The 25814-nt window shown below is 31.8% G+C and overlaps 1 protein-coding gene across 1 annotated transcript in view; it reads left to right on the top strand.

Annotated features, from left to right (window-relative positions):
- The first annotated feature begins 9829 nt into the window (after positions 1-9829).
- Positions 9830-25814, top strand: part of LOC129216564 (choline transporter-like protein 1) — a 29026-nt gene continuing 13041 nt past the window's right edge. Inside the window, exons 1-8 of the mRNA XM_054850778.1 lie at positions 9830-9904; positions 10479-10542; positions 15989-16097; positions 16913-17030; positions 19131-19178; positions 19435-19506; positions 24412-24537; positions 25124-25230. Of these exons, the coding sequence (XP_054706753.1) occupies positions 9830-9904; positions 10479-10542; positions 15989-16097; positions 16913-17030; positions 19131-19178; positions 19435-19506; positions 24412-24537; positions 25124-25230 (719 nt within the window). The remainder of the gene's footprint in view (positions 9905-10478; positions 10543-15988; positions 16098-16912; positions 17031-19130; positions 19179-19434; positions 19507-24411; positions 24538-25123; positions 25231-25814) is intronic.

Raw genomic sequence — 25814 nt, 5'->3', positions numbered from 1 at the left:
ATTTTACTAACTTTTGATTTTTTTTCTTTTTGGAACAGCAAACGTGTTTGAAACTTTAATATTATGACTTAAATTTTTAATCAATTTTATAAAAAAAATTGCCTTGAAATTATAATTAAGTATGAGTTTTCACGAACTACTGAGATTATATTTTTATTGTCATCTTTATTTTAATACAATTGAGTAATTTTCAAAGGTAATTGAGCTGAAGTTACAAAATATTTGAGATTTTCCATGAATGAACTACTTTGTCAGGTGGTCCATTCGTGGAAACACCTAGTAGTCCAATAATAGCAATTGCGTCATTTTGAATATTCTTATAGGTGTTATTGCTATGACGAATCATGATGAAACATGAAGTATGGGGAATTGTACTTGAAAGGCACTCTTTTAAGTCAATGTTCACGTTTAATTGATCAGTGATATTCAAAGCATGTTATAACTAAATGAAAATCTTAATAATTAGTAAGACAACGGTATAGAAATCTTTTCTGACCGATTAACAATATGATTAAATAATTTTAGCTACTTGACGACTCTGCAGTAGATTGTTTTCGGACAAAGGAAGGTACTAAAACTAATTACGCGTCTGCACAAACTATGGTATGGGAAATATCTTCGCGGTCTAGTCATGGAACCGGTTCATTGACAGCAACCTTCCCCTACATATACGTGTTTCGTCTTTACAGTTGAGCCATTTTTCAATTCAAAAATGCTTTGAGCTCTACCAAGGCTTCACTTAATACGCGTCTTATCAGGCTCAGTCATTTCAATAAAAGTTGTAGTATGAAACCAATCAATCAAACAAAATACCTGATCAGACTCCAGTGACATCTGGTGGATTTTGTAGCAACTTTTAACTATATAAACAACAGATAAGATTATTCTTAAAGAGATTCAAAATTGAGTTCAAAAGTATTTGAGTTAAATTAAAAGCGGTTTTTTCTTCCTGAGGAAAAGTGTTTGTAAAGATATTTTAGGCAAAAAGTGAAAAAATATGAAACTTTGTTTTCAAGAAAAATTAAGTTTAGAAACAAAATCAGATGAATATAAGCTGATGAAGGCAAATCAATGTAAATTCTGTGTATGAAAAAATGTTGTAATTAATTATTCCAACTTTCGCAATGGGCATTTTCAAAAATTATTTGAGTAATGTAACTGCAAACCTTCAATAAATATAAATAGGAGTGAGCATTTATTGCAATTTTTACATTGAATAAGAATCTGAAACGAGCTTAAAAAGAAGTTTTCTGTTCAAAAACGTATGTGAATAAATGTTTTGGAAATACTGTTATTTGTTCTTTTTTTTTGGGGGGGGGGGGGTAATTTCTGCTTCCAATTAATAATAAAAAAAAAATGTTGGAAATTTGGCTCTGAATGAAATAATGCGTAATATTATATAATTAAACATTACATCTTATGGAGGAAACCATACTGTCTATTAAACGTATGAACAATGCTTAATAGTTTGTATCAAGAAAAAGTATTTTTTTGGTTTTATTATGCAAAAATAAATTACATATGCTTCATCAAGCACAACTGATAAATATATTTATCAGTTAAAACAGAAAACAAATGAAAGTAGCGATTATTACTCATAATTATTACTAACCCAGGCAACGCCGGATATTTTTGTTAGTTGATAACTATATTTATGGAAACATTCAAAGAGCTTTTAGTATTTTTTTTCTTATACTTTAAAGTTTAATTCAAAATTATTTATTTTTTAAAAACATATTCTGAAAACGGTGAATAGCTCAATTTGATATCTTTAGTTTTTTTACAATAAGAACTATTAAAATGCACAAAAAATGCAGAGATACAATTTTTATAAAGAAAAGTAAGTAGAAAACATATCAAATAAAAATTTTGCCATAAAGCTGATCGTTAGTATCGATCATTATAAATTACAATTTATATCATAAAGGATTACGTTGTATGTTAAAAAACAAGAAATTTAAATCATTTAAAAGTACATTGAAACAATAATGAATTCACCCGGAAAAACATGCCAATAAAAATTTCAAAAAAGGAAAACATGGCAGCTTTCATTCAAAGATTTTTATAAACCTATATATTCCAGCCTTTAAAAAAATAATAATAAAAATTCCTTCTTTTTTTTCTCGAACAAAACTTTTGCTTGTTGAAAAAATAAAGAAATAAAAATAATAATAACAGTTAAAAAAATTAAAACAAGCCTGTTAAAAAGGTAAACGATATTCCAATGTTTACGCATTGTGAGGAAATTTAAAGGGGAGAAACTTCGCTACATAAATACATTATTGCACAAAAAAACATGAAAAGTTCCACAAATTTTTAAATTATTTGTTAAAGATCAAATTAAAAAAAAAGCCATTAAGTAGCATAAAAAGTTACATTAAAATGAAAAAAAAAATGTAAAATTAAATTATTTCGTAATCCGCCAAATCAAAACTAAACAGTATTAGGAAGCAACCATGTTACTGTATTCAGTCAAGGATCAATTAAAGTGTAAAATAATTCGCCAGATAAATGTATTAATTAAGGGGTCTAAGGACCTTTAACCTTCAAAATTTTCGACTTTCTGGAAAAAATATATGTTATGCATATTTTAATTCTGAAAATTTTTATACCTTATTTATTACTATACACAAAAAACTTTTCAAGTTATCGTAAAAATGCGTAACCTCTCCTCGTAGCGATTTATGTTAACAGCAGCTCTTTAATCGTCTTTTTCTCAGGTGCAGGTTTCTTCGGTTTTCTCGTTTTGCGCGCATGATATCTCAGAAAGTTTCTTATATATTTCCGTAAAACTTTTAATGTATGTTTACCTGGTTTATATTTATGACCTGAGCCTAAGTTTAGTTATTTTTTTAAAATTATTTATTTTTTTTGAAATTTTATAAGTTAATATCGAAAATTTCCAAAATTTTGGGCAAAAATATTTTTTTTTAAATAATAACTTTTATTTTTAGTTAAAATTTAGGTTCAGATCATAAAAATAACCTAGACAAACATGCATGAAAAGTTTTACGGAAGCATATAAGAAACTTTCTGAGAAATCATGCGCGCAAAACGAGAAAACCGAATTAACCGGCACCTGAGAAAAAGAGGCCTAAACTGCTGCTGTTAACATAAATCTCTATGGGGAAAGTTTAAGCATTTTTACCATAACTTGAAAAGTTTTTGGAGTATGGTAATAAATAAGGTATCAAATTGTTCAGAATTAATAGTATATGCATAACATATATTTTTTCCAGAAAATCGAAAATTTTGAATGTTAAAGGTCCCTAGACCCCTTAATTAAAAAACAATAAAAGTTCCGTCAAAGTATCAAAAGAACAAACATTGGCGACAGCAATTTTAGCAATAGAAAAAGTTTTCGTCAATTTCACATGTTCCGCGACTCGATAATTCCCCATGATTTTAATGTGAATATTTAACGGCAAGAAATATAATGCTGTCAAATTTTGTGACGCCAAAGAATTACATATATGTGCGTCACGGTGCTTTTCAACTCTTGGCGATTATTTTTCATTTTATTTGCTGTCCCCGTATTCGGTTTTTTGGTTTCAATAAAATGAAGCTTTTATTGTTGTCAAATATAGTTTGTTCAGCGGATTTATTTTTATATTTTACTGAAACTTTTAGTGTCGTTTCGTGGGTGGTTTCATTTACTGAGAGCATTATTGAAACTTTTAATAAATATATAGGTAATAAAATTATATGTAATAAAACTTTAAATGATTTCGATTATCGAATTTATTTATTTTTCGAAGTAGTATGCTATTTTGTTTTTTACGCGGATTTTTAATCAAAACGAAGTAAAATAATTCGCCAAATAAAAAACGAGATGTTAAAATAATATGAGAAATCTCGTTAAAATATTTCGCTAAATCAATTTCAGTTCTCCATTATTATGTGACATAATCAGCAGAATAAATTAACCTTGTCATAAGTAAAAATTGAAAGTGTGTAAATTTTGTAAAATTAGAAAAAGAAGCAAACATACGACAATGTAAGCCTTATTTTTTAATTTTCGCCGACGATGATGTAAGTGCAATTTTTCAGTTTTCGCCAAATAAAGGTAAAGAGAAAATTCATCAAGCTGAGCGACGTACCTGTAACTAAATAATATCAAAAGAGCAAATATGTATTAGTCTTACCAATATTGTGAAAATAAAACAATTATTGTCGAAATCTTGACGATTGCGCCATTAAATACCACCTTTAAATATGCAGTAAAATACTATATAATTTCTAAACAAGGTTTCCTTCTCAGACTTTTTTTTTTTAATTTAGAGGAAGAGTAATGTTTGAACCTTTCTCGATATCAACTCACATTAAATGTCTCAAAAAATTTATACGTAATCCCTGGGGCAGACTTACTAAAAGTGAGACCAAGGCTCAAAATGCTTTGGAGTTATCTCTGCTTCAGGGATGCATTTTACCAGAAGTGAACGCCAATGAGAAATAGCTGAATACTGAGTTGGGACCAGTTTTACCTAAAAAAGGAATTTATTTTCCTTGAAAAACAGACCTGGTACGCCGTTCCGGCATCAATTCACCTTTACTACGCATCGGTTAACCATATCAATGAAATTTTATGTTAAAGATTGAAAAAACATCACTTTTTACAGCAGAAATAATACGTTAACTAATGTAAACAAATGATTTCCCCCGATTATACTACAGCGCCATCTTACGGGCAAGGCGGCGCCTTTGATCTTTTGAGAAATGACTGAGCCTGATAAGACACGCATCGAGTGAAGCCTTGGCTCTACGAAGGTAAGCGTAAAGTCTTGGTTTCCTAGAAGCGAATCGCCGATCTTCGACGTCGCTCATCGACGTAACGCTGAAATCAAAGTCAAGTGGATTCCGACGTGACCACTCAGAACGCCGAATTGGCTCGGGCGCGCATGAGCAGAAGAATCAAGTTTTCGCCTCGGCGAGGAACGACGCCGACGCTAAGCGTGTTTGCTTCTAGGAAACCAATGCTTAATTCATAATGCAACGTAAGCTTAAGAGTTAAGACTAACGTTTATTAATACACTTATTTATAAAGTGTTCGAAAGTCGTAAAGTTTTATGATTCAAAATAATCATGAAGTTATATTAAGTTTTCATTCAATCAATAAAAGGATAACGTTAGAAGTTATGTGGAAACAACAAATTTAGAAACAACAGTGTTGTAGCACAAATTGCTAAAACGATAAATCTCTGAAGCTTACAACTTTACGTATTCATAAAAAGTTTCCTCACAGCGCCAAAACACGTCTCTGTATTACTTTTGAAACGTGCTTTAATAATGTTTTATTCCATAAAATTTGTCTAATCGTTTAAGTAAATCTTTATCTTCTTCTTTACTAATAATAATGCTGAAAGTTTCTCTTTCTGGATGTCTGTCAGGATCTCTGTGACGAGCATAGCGCCTAGACCGTTCAGCCGATTTTTATCAAATTTGGCACAGAATTAGTTTATAGCATGAGGGTGTGCACGTCGAGGCGATTTTTCGAAAATCCGATTTTGTTCTTTTTATATTCGAATTTTAAGAAAATTTTACCGAGCAAATTATCACAAAGTGGACAAGTAAATTACCAAATTATCATAACGTGGAACCGTAACATGGGCGATCCATTTAACATAGCAAATTGGCGAGAAATGCATCATCCATTTTGCAAATGTACAGGCGAACCAAATGACTTTTTAATTTTTTCTACTACGGGCAAAGCCGTGCGGGTACCTCTAGTACTTCATAAATTTATTAAGTTCATTTGTTTCAGGTATTTAAAAATCAGTCAAACATGCTCGGACGGAAACTGCCGCATGAGCAAAGAGTGCCAAAGAGATTGCCCAGAAGGTTACGAGTAAGTATTTTTTTTTAATTTTGTTCACATTTCAACACATAGAATATATTAACAAAAATAGTTTGGATTAATTTGTCAAAATAATATGGAACCATCATTCAAAAGAGCTTTACATCGTCAATATTTTTCTCCACTTCGTACGGATAGAACTATATTACGATTTTTGTCGCCGAGAAACTCGTTTTGGTTAATTTATGAGAATTTTTTTTTCTTTATGCTTGCAGTCACGTTTCAGGTTTTTTTCCCCCTTATCGGTTTATGAACGAATTTTTATCGTTACGTTCATTCTCAACTTTAATAAACTATAGGGGGCGCTGCAGTCACTCTCTAATGGCGGATGAAAAAGGTAAAACAAACAAATGCCGTAACATCTCAACAACTTGCTTTGACGCTTAGTGAACGACAGTAATTTTTCATTGTGTTTGTGGAAAGCTTTCTTTTTTATTCTTCTGAAATTACATTTCACCATAAACTGTCCGAAGGCTGTTATTTACCCCAAAGAAAACACGTGAAGTGGAAAGTTTTGCATTTTTCTTTAGTATTGTTAATCACCGCAGGATAGCATATTCGAGCTCTTGCTTGAAATTGCTGTGAAACTCGTAACTCCAATAAACTATAGAGGCGCTGCAACCACTGCCTAGTGTCTAACGGGAGAGAAAAAAGGTAAAACAAACAAATGCCGTAACTTTTAACTTGCTTTGAATTTTGACAGTAATTTGTTATCGTGTTTGTGGAAAGCTTTTTTTTTTTCTATTCCTCTGAAATTACACCGTAAACTGCCTCAAGTCTGTAATTTACTCCAAAGAAAACACATGGAACGGAATGTTTTACCTTTTTCAGTAGTATTGTAAATCACTTCATGGTAGTTGTATTCGAGCTCTTGAGTTACGAATAGTTGAAATCGTTAAATTCATGGATGAATTGCTAATGTTTAAAATATTTAAATTTCAATTAAAAATCAATGCAGCTGACAAAATATGTCGTTGATGGTCCAAAAATAGTAAACTTCCAAGCCTGAATTTTTAATTTGGGATTTTAATTTTAAAATCGAATTAGAAACTACATGTACATTAAGGTGTCCCAAAAAAATGAAAGTCGTTTTTTTTAAACGCATACCCTCTTATTTTTTTCCTTTTACATCAAAACCGTTATAAAAAAAGTTTCATGCAATTTGAAGCACGGTAACCCGTGCCGACTTGCGCTTAAAGGCCTAAATGTGCAAATAGCACGTGTATTCATAAGCAAGCAAACGCTCGCGACGCGATACGTTGCGAATCTCAAAACAGCTGTAAATAGTGCACAGAAAACAAATGAAAACAGAAAAAAACATATGTTGCGGAGGGGGGGGGGGGGCTTTTCCGTGGCAATTTGCAAACCGTCAAACGTGTCAGTACGAATACATTGCGGTCAGCGAGCGCAGAATAGTCGTTCCATAGGGAACGAAACATGGCACTAGAATTGCGAAGTTCGAAAAAAGAGATATTTTTAATAGGAGTCGTAAAACACCAAATTACGGGTTTGAAACTTCCCTCTAACGAACAAGTTCTGTCTGTTTTGTTTTATAACATTCGAGAAGTAAATTTAACCATCAGTGAAAGTGCAAATCTCGCTATTGGGGAATGCATCATCGTTTGGGAAAAGGCACGCATTCCCACCAAATCGTTGCCAAACTGTGTGAATAAACTTAAAAAGCTGTATCAAATTTGGAGAAACTTACAAAAAAATCCAAAAAACTGCAAGAAGTATTCAGGCAAAGCCAACAAGAATTTGAGAGTAATTTAAACACTTTTTTCAATATTGCACATGCTGATGCACTTCGGTTAATCAAAATAGAGGAAGACGGGATTTTCTTGCAACTCAAAAGAGAGCCCGGCCGACGTGGTCACTTTAGGTGGAGTGGATGAAAAAAACTGGCCGACAAAGAGGAAAGGGCTCGATTTTGAGCTGTCAAAGAAGAAAATAGGCGCATGAAATACGATTCCGCTTCAACATCTTCGGAATTGTATGAACCTGTACAAGAAAATGCCTCTTCGAGGTCTAGTGAAAATATTAATTCAGAAGATTTCCCTGAAACATATAAAGCAGTACCTGGAACAATATTGCGCTTTATCAGAACCTGGAACAAGTATATTAGAACCTGGAAGAAGTATATCAGAACCTGGAATAAATATTTCAGTCCCTTGAACAAGTATTCCAGAACCTGGAACAAGAATTGACAGAACCTGGAACAAGTAAATATGTAATGAGGAGCGATTTTATTACTCCAAAGTCAGTTGCTGCATTGGACAGGTGTCCAAGTATACGAGATTATGTGTTGATTCTTGAAGCTACTATTGACGCACTTGAGTGTAACATTGATGAATTTCCCATAGGTATCTTCAATTCAAAGAATTCGAACCGAAAAGCGGAAGGAGCACGAGGAAAGAATAAAAATTGGTTTTCAGTACGAGGTACCACATGTAGTGAATTTACCTTGGGATATGAAACTGTTGCTTGCTTTGAGTGCTCAATAATTAAAAGAATATCGCTTATCTATAGTTATTTCATAAGGATGTGACAAACAACTCATTGCTGAGTCTAAACTGGATAATTCTACAGGAAAAGAACAAACACAGGCTGTTTGAAAGGCAGTTTTAGATTGGAATCTCGAAGACAAAGTTCAAAACTCTTTGTTGTGATACTACAGTTTCCAAAATAGGTCCTTTAAGAGGTTCTTGCGCTATTCTTGAGCAAATATTTGACAGAGAAATGCTTTCCTTTGCTTGCCGCCATCATATATATGAACTGATCTATATCACTAAAATACAGTGCTATGGAGAAGCTGCGAAGTTGTTCCGAACAGTCTTAAAAATTTACTTCACTTTTACCGTGCGGAACTCACTAATATAACGGTCCGGGATGACTATCAATAGTTGATAGAACTGCCTATCATATTTTCAGGTGGAGATACAGAAAATGAATTTAAAATAAGACCACCGGGAGCCATGCACCAAGTTCGATGGACGGCTCGAGCGATTTACTCCTTAAAACCATTACTATTTAGTTCACAACTAAAATTAGATACGAAGGAAAATGAAACATTGTTTGATGTCTGCTTGTTTGTAGTAACAATATACGTGAAACCATGCCTTCAATGCATTTTGACAGTCAAAGCACCCAACAAAGAGTTGTGCTTTTTGAAAAGGTGTACGAAAATGTGGACCCAATTATCTCAAAAGCTGCTCTACAAAAATTCATCCAGCTTTTATGGTATGGTTAATAATATTTCATTCTTTAATGGACTGTTTCAATGTTTAAAGCAGTAAACGATGCAGCTGAAAAAGCGGTAAAAATGATGCTTGGTTTGCTTGCAGCTGATGAGGAACAAAAACAATTTGTGTTACGTTGCGTTCAAGAGCACCAGAAGCTCTATCCTGACTGCAAAAAAAAAAAAAAAAAAACGTCGAAATAAAAATATGTGCAGTAATGTTTCTTGTAGTCTAATATTGTTGTAAATATCTGCTTTAAATAAATTGATGTCACGTGTAGTAAGGAATTATACAGTTAGCAATATTTCCACTATAATCGCTGTACATGATTTCAGGTCCAACTTTGACCTCAAGTCGGCACGGGTTCCCGTTATTTTATTGCAATAAAACTTTTTTCTCATGTTTCTGAGGTGAAAAGGAAAAAATTTGGAGGGTATGCGTATTCGATTTCACCAATTTTTTTTTCGCCATTATATCTTGGGACACCCTAATGTACATAGCTCACCAACAATAACCAGATAACATCTCTTAAACTGATTCAGGCTTGCAGCTTTACGCTTCCATCACAATAAATATGTATTATAAACTTTTCTATTTGCCAGATTTTGCATGATTTTTCTATTTGTAAGTTTCAGTTTTTAAAAAAAACTAGTATGCTTTTCGCAATATTTTTAACCGTATTTATTCAATACTTGAACAACATTGAATGTTTGTTTCATCACACAGAAAAACTACAATGCGTCGCTGCTTACCTACACAAGTGACACAAACCACGACCAAGCTTTTCCAATCTACAATGCCATTTTTAGAAGTAAGTAAAGTTCTGATCCTCTTTTTATCTTAATATTGGAAACAATTTAGAGCAATTCCATTTTAATAGACGCATCAATTGTTATAAAATAATTCCTTACAAAGACTCCAAATATGTTAGATCCTTGTTTCCTCGCATTAACTTCATAAAGAACAAGGAAACTACTTTTTAATGCAACACAAATTTTCAATGTTTTCAATTTGCAAATGTCCAGAAACAATATCTGAATATTTTGTTTTGGTTCAGTAAACGTTTTGGTTCAGTCTTACGCATCTTACGTAATACGTCTGTTACTAGTTTGACATAACACACACACACACACACACACATATATATATATATATATATATATATATATATATATATATAAATTTTAATAAAATTCTGAATGATAACTACACTTGTATTATTAAAAATAATAATCCTGTTTTGGAATTTCTGAAAAAAAAAAATATTGCATCTATTTTTTTGATTTTAAACACAATGACGTTTAAAGACAAAGATATTTTCACTTTAAAATGTGTACTGAGAAAGTGATTGCTAAAAACATTGAAAATTATTTTTTCATTCTTAGGAAATCGGATCAGATATCAGTTTATGCTGGAGAGAAATATTGTTACTTTGTTTTATAAGCATTGGTAAGTATTAACAATATTTTTCACTTTTACTGATACGAAAATTTACTGAGACTAAAAACAATTGATTTGCAATTGCTACCGTTACAACTAGATTACTTATAAATAGCAAAAAAAGGGTTTCCAATATATATATATATATATATATATATATATATATATATATATATATATATATATATATATATATATATATATATATATATATATATATATATATATCTCGAGTTTTTAGCATACTTATTTAACGGTTTTGGAATCTTTTCTCTAAATTTGATTATTTGATTTCTTAATAGCGGCTAAGACTACTTGCTGTTTTCTTTATTTTGTGCTTTGCCTTCGACGATGCTTTTGACAAGACTCTGGAAAAGAGATACTTCATTTAGGTTCTTAGTAGTATGGTTTTACACTACTAATTCCTGGTTCCACATGCTGTAAATTGATTTGAAATACGCTGATTAATACTTAATTTGATGATTTAATTTCCTTTAATGTTGAGCTTTTAAGTAATAGCATTTGAATATACGCCAAGGTCTAAAACAAATGAGCTTGAAGATCGTTGTTGTTAAGAAAAAGAAAAAAAAAAAAAAGCTCATAACACTAATTGAACCCACAAAGCCAACTGCAGAGATATAAAAGAGGATAACATATTCAAAATCATGCATGGTTACGATATATAGAGGACAAAATCTGTTTTAGCGGAAGGTGTTTATATTTTCCAGTCGAGAAGTTATGCAGTCAAAATAAGGACTGTACAGCTAAAAGTAATCATCGAATTGGAACTCGCGCTACACACAGGTTAAGAAAATCTAATTTCGCATCTAAACTGTGCATTTTACTGCTTTCTGTACATAAACAAGAAGTTCCGCCCAGAACTAAATGAGCCTACTTTCCCGTATACTAATATCGACTTTCTAGTATCTGATCAATATTCTCACAATTAGCTAAAACTGCAAATTATTTTAAACGTAATTTTTTAACATTTTAACCTGATTTCTAGAAATAAAATATGAATCTCTCTCATCTGAAGAAATACAGTGACTCCCAAAAGTGTTCGTACATCTACAACTTTCAATGAAATAGGACCCTATCCATTGGTTAGAATTAATATTTCAGAATAGATATTTAATTATAAAATCTATGATCATTTTTCAACAAAACTACATGAATTTTTTTTAAATATTAAAACTTAATTTTTTAGAAATCAAAAACCAAAAAGTGCCGGAAATTTTATCTCACAAAAGTCTTCATACACTTTAAAAATTGTGTATATATTATTGAATAATCTAACTTTTGATTAAGGTATTGTTTAGTAGAATATCATGTAGTATCAACAACACCTTTTAAAGGTCTGGGAATAGATTTCATTCATTTTTTTTTTTTTTTTTTTTTTTTTTTGCGTAATTTCTGAGTAAGTGTTCAACCACACTTCGAGTCTTATTATTTCTAGCTCTACTTTCGTTTCAAAGCCGTATTTTCGTAATCTAGCCTCCAGATATCTCTAAATATATTACATTAAGTTTCTATCTGGAGATTGAAGTGTTTTTTCTAAACTTTAGGACAATTTTTGAGGCACTAGACGCAAACGTTAAAAACCGTGTGCTTCTTATCGTTATCTTGATTAAAAAAAAAAGTTGTTTCCGATAACTAAATTTTTGGCTAAGAGTTTCAAATTCGTTTTTAAAATACTTAAATGAACAGCACGCTTCATTATTTCATCAAAAAATTCGTAACTACCAAGTCCTGATGCTGATATTCACCCTAACACAAGAACAACTTCACCTGATTAACTGGTCCAACTAAGCTCTTAAGATTAAGTTCCTATTTTTTTCTTCTATTTACAACTATACAGCAACTTAACCAAAAATGTTGAATTCATTTTTATCTGTAAGTAAGACGTAATTCCTAAACGTTTTGAACTTATTTATCATTGATTTAGCGACGAAAAGCGTAAGCTTTCTGTTTTTCGCACGGCCAAGAAAATTTCTGCGGGAAGAGGTCCCATTTAATCCGGCTAATCAGAGAATTCGGCGAACAATTTTAGGTGAAAATTAAATGTAAAAATGTTCATTTAACTCTGCAGAAACTTTTACAGCACTCAAATGTGTATTTTTCATAAATTTTCAACTGTAAATCTCCAATCACCTTTTCTTACTTAGTTTTCAGTCCGATTGTTTTTTTAAAGCATTTTATCAAGCACTTTACTGTAGAATAGAATAAATTAACTAATTTAGAGACATTTCAAACCATTTACCGCTACTGTGAGGAAAAAGTTCAAATTTCCAATGGTGTTTGTGTTTTTTTACGAATAACAGCCATTTTAAAGTAATTTGCACAATGTTAAGGAATAAATAAACAAAATATTAAAGCCAAATGACTTTTAAGGGTCAACACAATGCAAAAATAATGAAAAAATGATATATGATAATTTTAATCATGAATTTATTCGAAAATATTTGAGTGTACGGTGACTTCTGTGGCGTATTATTTCTCTGTCTCTTTGTTTTTTGAACCATTTCAAAAAGAAGACCCGTCAATATTTTGAAAAAAACTACAGAGTTTTATTTAGAATGACATAGGAATGACGTGAAAAAATATTGAACTTCATATTCGAAATCAGTTTCGCGTTATTTTGGTTTTACTAAAAAATTTCAAAGTGTACAAACAATTTTGGGAGCCACTGTATATGCGTAAAGAAATAATAAACGAACAAATAAAGTAGTAGCACATTTTAAACAAAGCAGCTAATATTGTTTTCCATTAAAAAAATCTTTAATTGCTTTCAAAAAGAAAAGAAAACAAAACAAAAACGAATGAAAATAATAAACTCATTAAAATTTAAATTTTTGTCAAAAAAAAAAAAAGAAGTTTTTTTTAACCCTGTTTCCAAAAATAATTTAAAGAATGAATAAATGTAATGTACTTTTAAATTAAATAAAAAACAACAAATGTCTCAAAGAAAAAAAAAATCGCCTGCGCATATATTTATGTGGAAACATAAAGGACTCTGAATTTCTCCGCCAAACACTGAATACACAAATTAAAACTGAAGCGTGAAAATAAAATCAAATCATATCAACAATAATAATTTCAAAGTAAATACGATGACTGCGGAGTCGGAGTCAATCTCATTTTGTAGTAAAGGAGTCAGATTCGGTTGTCGAAGGTTTTTCATTTTAAGACTCGGAGTCGGATTCAGTCATTTTCCCTTTAAGTCCGTAAACTCTGGCAATGTTTGCAGAGTCGGACTTTTTTTTGAGATAAAGTAGTCGGAGTCGGAGTCGAAGACTTGAAATTTCCAAGAGTCGGAGTCAGTCATTTCTCCTCCTAGTCTAAATTTTTGCCAAAGCTACGGAATTAGAGTCGGAGTCTAACTAATTTTCGGTAACAAGAGTTGGATTCAAAGTCGACTGCCCTAAAATTCTACGAGTCGAAATCTAGAGTTGGTCATCGAGAGCTATTTCTAATAACATTTGCTTGAAGTAAATCCGCCTTCATGTTAAGGATCTATATTGACTTTTAGTTTCCCCGTAGGCGCTAATTTTGATTTGAATTGTTCAAAATGAACGGAAAATCTTTCAAATCAAAAAAGATATTTTTTATATGCTCTTCTTCAAAACGTTTTCGTACAAAGTTTGTTTGAAGCAAATTCGCCTCTAAGTCCGGAATTGCCTTGAATTTCCCCGTAGGCACTAATGTTAAGTTTTTTTGAACTGTTCAAAATTGAACGAAAAATTGTTTAAATCAACAAGAAGTTCCGTCTAGAACCAGACGAGCCTACTTTCCCGTATACCCTTACTACTTTCTAGTACCTGATCAATATTCTCAAAAATAGCTAAAATCGCAAATTTTTTCAAACATATTTTTTAAAATATTTTAAGCTGATTTCTAGGAATAAAATATTCCTTACTTTTCTTCAAAAAAACGAACAAATAAAATAGCAGCACCTTTTAAACAAAGCAGCTAATACACTTCTTTCCATTAAAAATTTTTTTTAACAGCTTTCAAAACGAAAAAATAATAATAAGTTTATTAAAGTAAATACATCATATAAAAAAATCGTTTCTTTTTCCCCTGTTGCCAAAAATAATTTTTTAAACGAATTAATGCACTTACCAAAATAAAAAAAAAGCAATAAAATGTCAACTTAAAGAAATAATTTTCATTGTCAAAAAAAAAAAAAAAAAAAAATCGTCTGCGCATATTTTTCGAGTTTATTCACCGAAAACTAAATACCTAAATTAAAACTTTAGCGTGAAAATAAAAACAAATCATATCAACAATAATTATTTCACAGTTAAAACCATAGCAGCGGAGTCGGAGTCAATCTCATTTTGGGATAAAAGAATCGGAGTCGAATATCCAAGAATCGGAGTCAGTCATTTGTCCTCCGTGTATAAATGTTTGCCAAAGCTACGAAGTCAGAGTCGAAGTCGGGGAGTCGGAGTCCGATTAATTGTCGGGAACAGGAGTCAGAGTCGGTGTCAGGTGCCCCTAAATTCTCGGAGTCGGAGTTGGGAGTAGGTCGTCAAGAGCTATTTCCAACAAAGTTTGTTTGAAGTAAATCCGCCTTTAAGTTCGGAATCTATATTGACTTTCAGTTTCCCCTTAGGCGCTAATGTTAAGAGATTTGAACTGTTCAAAATTGAACAAAAAATTGTTCAAATCAAAAAATGAATTATGGGAATGAGATGTCCTCGCCGAGATCTTTCTAACAAAAAAAATTTGTTCGAATCGGACTATTCATTCAAAAGTTATTAGGGGGGGACAGACAGACAGACCGACAGACAGACCGACAGACAGACAGACCGAGAGACAGACAGACCGACAGACAGACATTTTTCCCCATCTCAATACCCTACTTTCCAATTTTTAATTTTTCAATATTTATCTAACTATTTTATTTATTTTTGACTTTTTTTTGTTTTTCGGGATATTTTTAAGATGTATTAAGCCTTCTTTCATGCTTTTTTCTTCTTTCTCTGATTTTTACTGGGAAAGTAGGCTAAAAAGGTGCAAAAGGTCAAATCAAAAAGTGGGGAATGGGAGGTCCTCGCTGAAATGTTTCGAACAAAAAAAAAAAAAAAAAAAGAAGTCGTTCGAATTGGATTATTCTGTCAAAAGTTATTGAGGGGGGGGGGCAGACCGACAGACAGACAGATATTTTTCCTCATCTCATTATCCTACTTTCCAATTTTTAATTCTTAGATATTTGTTTAGTTATTTTATTAATTTTGACTTTTTCTTGTTTTTCGTGATATTTTTAAGATGCATTTGTCTTCTTTCGTGCCTTTTTCTTCTTTCTCTGACTTTTATTGGGAAAGTAGGCTAAAATAGAAACCAAAATTTTAAACCAGAAAAATATCCAAGACGTCACAAAGAAATGCAAGTAATATGACTTTTGCTTTAATTTCATTACGAATACATTTACTCCACTTTTTTCTTTCAGGTCTTTCGGTTTTGCTTCTTCTCATTTTCCGATTCTGCGCATCGATCATCATATGGACTGTTCTCATTGTTGTGACAATCGCTTCCATAGCAGTGACGATATACATTTGGTAAGAAGTGAGAAAAGTATAAAAGTTGTATTCTCAGTACTGTTATAAATGTTGTAGCCATATTATTAAGGAGTTTTTTTGATTTTTGTTTTAATGAAAGAGTGTGTCTGGTTGTCATAGTGATGAATATATTATTATACAAAAAGTAGGATCTATGACTAGTGAGTAACGGTATGGGGAATTTTAAAAATCAATAGTTTTATTACACGGGTAAGAGACACTCGTATGCTTTTTTTTTTTTTAACACTCATTGAGTTTTTTTTCTTTTTTTTACACTCAAGAGTTTCTTTACACTCGTATTTTTTTAACACTTATTAGAAGTTGTGCACAAAAACAGGAATTTTATTTGATATCTGTTTTTATTAGAAGATTCCGGATGATTTAAAAATTCTTAATTTTGATTTTTTTTGTCATAGTTAACTTTCTACCAATGCCTAGCATTTCGGCCTTAAATAGAAAATAAATCAATTTACTAATTCATAATAATTATAAAAGTATTTAGAAACTCTTTTTTTTTTTTTTTAATGTTGAAGTATTTGACTGTAAGCTGCACATACAAAGCTTCTCAAAGACTGAATGAATATTAGCTTATTGTAAAGAAGACAAAACAACGTTAGAAGAAGCACAAATTTGTAATTTACGGCAGACATGTGTTTCGGCGTTACAGGGAACGCCTTTTTCAATGCAAAAAATAATGAGCTTATGGATGAAAAGTCATCCGTGTCTTTCTCCAGTACACGTATGTCTCATCCTATTGCAACCAGTTATTGCAATTTTACTTGTACAGAATTTTATTTCTTTATTTTATCTTTAAGGGTTATGTGGAACGAGAAGAAAAAGGATCATGAGAATTATGAAGGACCAAACAAAGATCTAAAGGCGAAACAAGTTACATACTGGTTGGTTGCTGCAATCGTTATGACAGTTTTTACAGTAAGTCCCCACACATGCAAATTTATTTAAAATAAAAATGTGGTTCCTAATTTTTCATTAATTTTACCTAAATATAAATATCTGTATATATTCTATACCTATAACTTAAGTATAACTGTCGGGTGTGAAAAAAATTCACTTTTTGCATCTGTTGTAATACACTCTTCTAGTTGCATGAAAATCATTTACACAACTGGTAAGGTAATGAGGTAATCGTTTCAATCTCAGCTTGAAAAGAATGAAAAGACTGCGAGTACTCTGTTATAACTAGCAAATATTGCAATGTCCCTTCGCGTTCGTTATAAGCGAGATCACCTGCAATACCGTCATATAATTCTTGGCAACTGGAAGGAATACTGATAATCTTTTAGAAAAAAAAATAGTATCCTCGAGATTTGATTGATATAAAAAGGGTTGTCTATTTTGTCAATGCATCGAGTCTATACCTATCCATAAATGTAGTTCTAACTTACTAACTAGATTCACAACAAGAAAACGGTTCCATTGGGCAACAAAGTCTTCTACAGGCAAATACATGTTCGAAAAGCACTTGCGCGCAGTTTGGTGCATGCACGGAATAACTTTTGACGTAGTCCAATAGGATGCAAACAGCGTTGCATTTGCGTAAGCAATGCGTTTCGCGCGTTCATAACTGCCATTATCCTTCGCTACGGAGTTGTGCATCGAGTTATACTACATCAATGTATCTATCATTACTGCATTTACCGGAAAAAACTCACTGTTCGCGGATAGATTGGTTATTTATTTTTGTATGCGTTATCGGTGACTTTATTTTTAAGAATATTTGTTTTACGTTTCATTTTCTGAGGTTTTTATAAGTGAGTTAAATGCTAATTTAATCGCATTAGTCAATAATGTAAATACAGGGTGACCAGTAATTAGAGCACTGAAAAGAAATCTCAATTTCTCAAAAGCTGTTTGGCGTATCATGTCCAAACTTGCCTGTTAGGTTCAATGCGTCGGAGGATTTTTTTTTTTTGCGCGCGGTTTTATTGAGTTGGTTTTTGTTGTTTGTTTTTCAGCGAAAATGTCGAGATATAGCGCTGCTGAGAACATTTTCATGGTTCGAACGTGTTATTCGAACTACAGCAGCCCAATTGTAACCCAAAGAAATTTTGCGACTGAGTTTAAGCTTAAGACAACGAACTGAGTCACTTCTGAACGATATGTTGAAATTTTCGACAACGAACAGAGTCACTTCTGAACGATATGTTGAAATCCAGTTCACTTAGAATTGCTGGGAAAGCAGTTCAGTCCAGCAATTCTAAGTGAACTGGATTTCGAAAGCAAGTGGCTCATGCAAGACGGCGCACGCCTCATGGTTCTAATAAAGTGCTTGATCTGCTTCATGAGCACTTTAATGAGTGGATTTTGACTTCAGAGCACCCGAAATTTAAAGATATGGGAATTAATTTTACATCATATTCCCGTAATTTGAACCCCTGCTACTCCTTTTTGTGGTGTTATATCAAAGATAAAGTTTATGCTAGAAACTCCAAGAGCATTGCAGATCTGAAAACTGCGATTCAGACTGTTATTGAATGCAATGAAATTTCGAACCTTTAGCGAGTGATGCAAAATTTCGTTATTCGTTTGCGCTATATTATAGCTAGAGATGAAAGACACGTCGAACATGTATCAAACGAATTCCCATGTAATATAATTCCCATTAAATAGAATTTTTTGAATCAGTAGTTTTCGAAAAATAAATGTTTAACATCAGAGCGTAAATTATTGGTCACCCTCTAGAGGAGAGCTAAATAGAGATGAAGTCTTCGAAGAACATTTTTTTACACTCCTATTGTATGATGATTTACATATTTAGCTCGTGATATTTCATTGTTTCTCCCAGGAAAGCAGTTAATATATATTTTCGTGTAATAAACTCCCCGAAAAAGCTTTGAATAAAATAAGGTGATTTTCAATTTCTCTACAAAAGTCTGAATTAAATCCTCATGTAACGTTCTTTTTCTTTTTAATGCTCAGCGATAGCGAAAGCAAATGTAATGCGTTTTCATTGATTCACTCTGAATACTTTTGACTTTGAAAGTACTTATAAGTACTTCCTTTTTTTTTCAGGTGATATATTTACTGGTCTTGGTTTTTATGAGAAACAGAATAAGATTGGTAATTTTTTTTTTTTAATTAAAACACTGTATTGGTTTTTAAACATTCTATGAATCTTTTTTTTTAATTGTAATTTATTTAATTTAATTGTATATATTTTTTTAATTGTAATTTTTTTAATTGTAATATATTTACTGGTCTTGGTTTTTATGAGAAACAGAATAAGATTGGTAATTTTTTTTAAAATTAAAACACTGTATTGGTTTTTAAACATTCTATGAATCTTTTTTTTTTAAATTGTAATTATCTTTCGCAGGTGGCTGCTCTGTTTGAAGAAGCGGGAAAATCCGTCGCGGCGATGCCTTTGATTTTGCTGCAACCCGTTCTGGTATAATCATTTTACGAAATGAATCGCAATGCTTCTTCACCTTAAACAAGATTATCAATTTTTCAATTATTAATTTGATATTGTGTCCTAAATTTCAAACTCTTATTCAGTTCAGGATATTGCATCAAACAATGTTTATCCAGTATACAGGGCGATCCGCTTTAAACTGCAAGACCTTTATTTTCGCTACCGTTAGTCCAAGGTGTATACTTCCAATTGCAAAAATGTTCAAAATCAGATGCAGAGTTAAGATAATGAAAATTTGAAGTGAAAATAAAAATAAGTCAAAAAATACAAAATTTAACTTTTTATTCTGGCATCAGGTCCCCTAACTTATATTTAGGGAAATAATCTGTATTGAAAAATAATTCCAACTCAAAAGGTTTGAAATTAGTATGACCAATATTCACCGAAATACGAAAAAAAGCGTTTTGTGACTTACACCACTTTTCACTCGCCATCAATAATACCTTTTGAGGGAAAATAATATAGCGGTTTACAAGAGGTTTAAAATTATATGTGTGCATAGAGTATGGTTTTTCAAATTGTTCGAGGTTTTGCATTGTGTTTTTGCGTATCACGGCATAATATTTGCATTTATTTTTGAATAGCAATGAAAAATATAAATACTACTTTGTTTCTTTACTTCAACAAGATGTCATTCTTTTGAAAGGGCAATAAGTTCCAATCTCATCTTTTTTATGGTCCCGTAAAACTTTGAACTTGAATATCTCCTTGAGTTTTGGTCGCACAAATGTCTAGTGTTTTGTGTTAGTAATAGTTTTCAATGGAGATTATTTCTCTAAATAAAAGTTAGGGAACATAGGGCCCGTATATAAAAAGTTAAATTTTGTATTTTTTGTCTCATTTTAATTTTTGCTTCAAACTTCTAATATCTTAACTCCGCATATAATTTTGAACAGTTTTGCAACTGGAAGTATGCATCTAGGACTAACGGTTGGGAAAATAGAGGTTTTTTGCAGGTGAAAACGGAACACCCTGCACATTGTGAGAATTTTCAATCAAAGACGTTACTCCCAATTAAACTTTTGAACTAAAATTTATATTGTGTTGACTTTTAAATCTGTCGTGTCTATCATCAAATACCCTGTCATTACTGCTGTCAATATATAGATTGTGGATGGCCAATTAGTCGACTGCAATTAACTGATCTATAGCAGGATGATTTTTAGTTTATCTGCGTAAGTTACTGGGTACATATTGTACTACAGAGTGACATTTCTTTAACCATTAATTATCTACAAGTGAAAAATAATATCAAGCAACAAAGATGATTTTTAACTAGTCAACACTTGACATGTATTCTACAGTTTAGCCTTTAATCGGAAATTCTCAAGCTCTCATTGATTGATCTCATTTATAAGTTTGTGTAGTGATTTTTACGTTCGTTTTCTTTTATATGCTGCATATTACCCCGAGTAGTTTGATAAACTGTTATTTATAATGTTTTAGCAAGTTAAATTGCTCTTAATGCCAAAACTTAGCACAATTTTTTTCTACTACTCAAAATTGTGCAAAAAAAAAAAAAAAAAAACTTGTGTGTGTCTGAGTTGAAATAATCATGCGAATGAATGAAATAAATACTAGTCGACCCGTGCGGAACTCCGCACTGTGCTTCAAATCGTTTCATAAGGCATTTCGCTCTTTAAGAATTTCAAAGGAAGAACATTATGAAGAAGAACCGAAAAAAAAGTAAGCGCAGAAGAGAAGGCATGTAATTTAAAGACATCAGTAACAAAACCTCGTTAAATACAACGTTGTGATAATTTGATCATAGCTCCCCTTTTAATCGTACATATTTTCAATGCAAACATAAATGTCATTAAAAGTGGGCTGAGTGGTGACTCGTGAAAAAGCAATAATTGTGCATGTGAAAAAACAGGTTGTGGCAAATACAGTCCTGCCCATGTGAGCATCTGACGGGAAAAAAAGAAACATTAAAGAGATATTTATTGGCACGGATTCGAATTGGCGCCATTCTGATTAACAGCCCGACACCCCAACAAACCTAGCAATTGCGCCTTCCTTTTCGAAAGCTATTCATTGAAAGAATGCGTAGTAAAAAACAGCAAAAAAGCTTTTCGCCAAAAAAATACAAATAATAATAATAATAAGATCATGCTTCTATGTTTTGTCATTAACCAGCATGATACGATTTAAAATTATTCGCAAAGCATGGAATTTGTTTAAAGAATGACGAAGATCTCACGTAGCGATTGAGACAAACATTCTAGAGAAGTAATAAATTTGATTGAAAATAAGTGTTTTTATCTTTGAATATTGAACTATTTCACATAGAAGGTTGCTTTAACCGTTACGGCTTAAATGCCGTCACATGTTTCTCTTTTAATCGAACACTTAAAATTCAAAACCAAAACCAGTTGAACTGAGTCCGTTCTTAAGTGTAATTTTTCGAACGTAGACAAAATGTATTTTTTTTTCAGCAGAAAGCAGAGGAGTAGAAAATAATTTCTTGCTAATGAAGTTCATGATACTTTTAATGCTTTATATCGTATTCGCGCGAATAAAAAATTAAAGGTTTACTGAGTGAAACTCGTAGTTTTAATCGGGCGTAGTATTTTTTCATTTGTACAAAAGGTCGAACACTGCTATTATAAACATCTACATTTTAGCATACAATAAAAATGTTTTTCTGCACAAAAAGGATTTCTTTAGGTAAATCTAATACTTTTTTATGCTTACATGATGTTGAGTGGTCTGGATGTAGTCAAAGAACACAGTTCGATTAAAAATCAACTTCTCCGAATGATAACTGTAGCCTGCATAAAGGAGTCGAAACACCAAGTAGCATTCCCACTGCATTTATTTTATTAGGTGTGTATGTTATGAGCACATGTAATGCGTAATACTAATATAAATTTGATATTATGTCGGACAGCCCAAGCTTGCCCGAAGTTCAGATAGTTTATAGCCGAACGCTCAACCGAAAAGAACTTATCAATTAAACCAATCAACTAAGTCCAGTGCTGTTAAGCTTTATTAAAATATGAACACACACAAAGGCTTTTTTTTTTTTGCCGAAAGCGACGTAAAAAATGGAAAACTGCATTAGAACTTTGCTTTAAAAAATGCATAAGAACTACAGGCAGCATCAAGGTTTTGAAACAGCAAGAGGCGATTTCGAAAACTTGAATTTTCGACCGTAAGTCTTTTTTTCGTCATTGGCCAGCCTGATAAGTTTTAAAATGAGAGGGGATTAATATATAAGATAAGATATTGAAGAAAAATGTTTTTATTTTTGAAAATTTTTACAATTTGTTATCGCAAGCTGCTTAAACCGTTAAAACTTAGATGGCAGCACGTGTTCATCATTTAACAGCACGGTTAAAATACAAAATAAATTGAACTATGCTCTTTTTTAAGCGTAGCTTTTCGAATGTAGTAAAAATGTGATAAGCTATTTGTTTCTTAGCAAAAAGAAGAACAAATATATATTTTACCCTTCAAATTGAGGTAGTATTTTATTTATTTGTACAAAGAGTCAAAAACTCATTAGAAGAATATATATTTCAATATACGATTTATTATTTTTTTTCTGAACAAAAAACAATTCTATTGTAGTCTGAAATCTTAAACCTGTTACGTATATTTTCGCTTACATTATGCTTTAATTTTCTTTCCAGAGCCAAAGCTTCAAAAAAAAAAAAAAAAAAAACACGTGCAATTTCGAAGTAATTTAGCACAAAATCACTGCATGTTTTCATATCAGCAAGGAGCATTTCCTTCTCATTTATTCTATTCCCTCATAGTTGTTATTCATTTAATTCAGTGTTCATGTAATGCGCGATATTTCTCTAATTTTTTGATGCAGATTGTCCGGACGTGGGCCCGAACACGCATTCTCCTGGTTACGAAGAGAACGCTCTGCCGATCAAGCTACTCAGCTCCGTCGGTCATAGCGCAAATTAAAGTTATAAGTTTGACCGAAAACCTTATTCTGGTTCTTTAAAACAGGTTTTTCGGCTAAAAGAAACAATTTTTAGACCTTGGGTCTATTTTTCGTCAGTAGCCAGCACCATAAGCTATAAAATTAGCCGTAAATCAAAGAAATCGATCAAGAATTGAGGGAAATTTGGCGTAGAAACCAAAAACAGGCTACAGAAATAATATATAAGGATTGCCAATATTTCAGTGTGTTATGCTAGAAACAAATTTTGTATTGTAGTCATTCATAGGATACGCTATCAAGACAATACTGACGTGTGCAGGTAAAGGGCAGAAACTGCAAATTTTTCTTTTTTTTGCATTTTTGTCCATTTATTGTACGTTATCTTTACTGTACAATCTCGCTCATTCGGTTTCCGTTGAAAAAAAAGGCTCGAAAAAAAAAAAAGTCTAATGCTAGAGCATTTTCTTTTTGTTAGTATTGCATCCACCACACATTTCTTCAAATATCTCGAAAACTCATTTTTGCAGATACTGCCGTTCACCTGCACACGGCAGAATAATCGTAATGTCGAGTAACATATACAAGTTAGAGTCTGTTTCCTTTAATTGGTCTATTGTGTTTAAAAAGTGTGTCATTAGCTGACTGTATTTTCGTAAGAATCATACTTTATAAAAAATTTGCTTCTTTGCTTAGATGAAGTATGTATTTGCTCTTTAACTCGCATTTGATAAATTTAAAACCTTGAACAAATTCAAAATAATCTCAGTTTCTTTAAATTGCTTCATAACTGCTAAACAATAGCTGGAGAACTCTCCTATAATTAGTTAAAGCTAATTTTATGATGATATTTAAAATAACTGTTTTAAATTAAGAACATAAATGCCCGAGTAAACTTTTTTATTTTGCTTGCGATGTTTAAAATTATTTCATAAAATATGTAACAGTGACAGAATTAATTGCAATTTTGTTTCAAGACATTTATTTCAATGGCTGCTGTGTGTTGCTTTCTGTTGATCGGCTTCGTATGCCTTCAGACTTCTGGAAAACCCCTAGTGAATTCAGAAGGAAAAGTATCCTTTCCAATTGAAACTTTTTTCCAAGTAAGTAAAATATCTTCTTTAGATCATGTGCAAAAAATATTACGAGCCCAAAAAATTTAAATGACTATCTTCTTTCTTAGCGACATTTCAGATAAAACGTTTATAGCATTTAAAACTTTTGTTCAAACAAAGAGTTTTAAATCAATTTTCCCTAAATTTAGACACGTTCTCTATTTTAACTGGGTAGGAACCGATGCCCGATGAATTTTTAGTTTAACGTCGTAAGCAAGAAAAATAGAAGTCAATGCTATATTTAAGCTGTTAAAATGCCAAGCATGTCAAAACAAGAAACAAGACAATACCTAACGCGGTTACCAAATTGTGATAAATGATAACGGTGGGCAAGCCTTTTTTCAACTATGCATCAATTCTTAAGGTGTTTGAATTACAAAATGAAGGGAAAGAATAATATATATATGTATTCATTAAATTCTAAAGACTATTTTTATAGCTGTTTGAACCATGAAATGAATAAGTATATGTTAATAATGATTGTCCATGTATAGAAACTGTTATGAAATAATTTGTGTTTCTGATCAAGGAAGTCATGAATTGAAGAATACGACAAATTTTTATTTGTTTGTAGGTTATGCGATGGCTTTCCTTATTCGGTTTTCTGTGGCTCACTCAATTTGTTCTTGCATGTCAAAATCTAGTTGTGACTGGAGCAGTCGCTGTGTGGTACTTTACAAGGTACAGCGAATAAAAGTATTCATTCAATTTTTAAATAAGCATGAATCATTTATTTATAAATAAAACATGACAAATGGCGTTTCCGCAACAAATATTTAGTAACTTCATTTAGAACTGTGGAAATTTGAACTATATGTTCTCGCGCAGTGGTATGCCGCGGAACGATGAATTGTCTCCTACTCGTTATGCTGTTTTAGATGGTGGGAGATAGAAATATAGCAAGGACGTATGTTGTCGCTACGTGATTTATGTTTGTACGCGTTCTGTTTATTTCGCCTATGGGTCATTCCATACGAAATGAGCAAAATTCGCAAAAAAGTGGTGGCCGCATGGTAACAGATTTTTATGAAATTTGGTATACAGGTTCCTTTTATGCCTATATAAAAATATCTAAAATATTTTTGCTTAAAATTTTTTATTTGAATAGTTACATGCGATTGAAAATTGGTCAAATTGAACAGCATTCTCATAAATGCTAAATGTTTCATTTTTGAAGGCTTGTATCTTATTAACTATTTAATGAAAACATAAAAGTTATATGTTGTTGCAATCTATGGACTAGGGTAATTAATCTGATGTCAGTA

This window comes from Uloborus diversus, chromosome 2, assembly GCF_026930045.1.
Source record: "Uloborus diversus isolate 005 chromosome 2, Udiv.v.3.1, whole genome shotgun sequence".
NCBI classification, from domain to species: domain Eukaryota; kingdom Metazoa; phylum Arthropoda; class Arachnida; order Araneae; family Uloboridae; genus Uloborus; species Uloborus diversus.
This window is presented reverse-complemented; position numbering and strand designations above follow the sequence as displayed.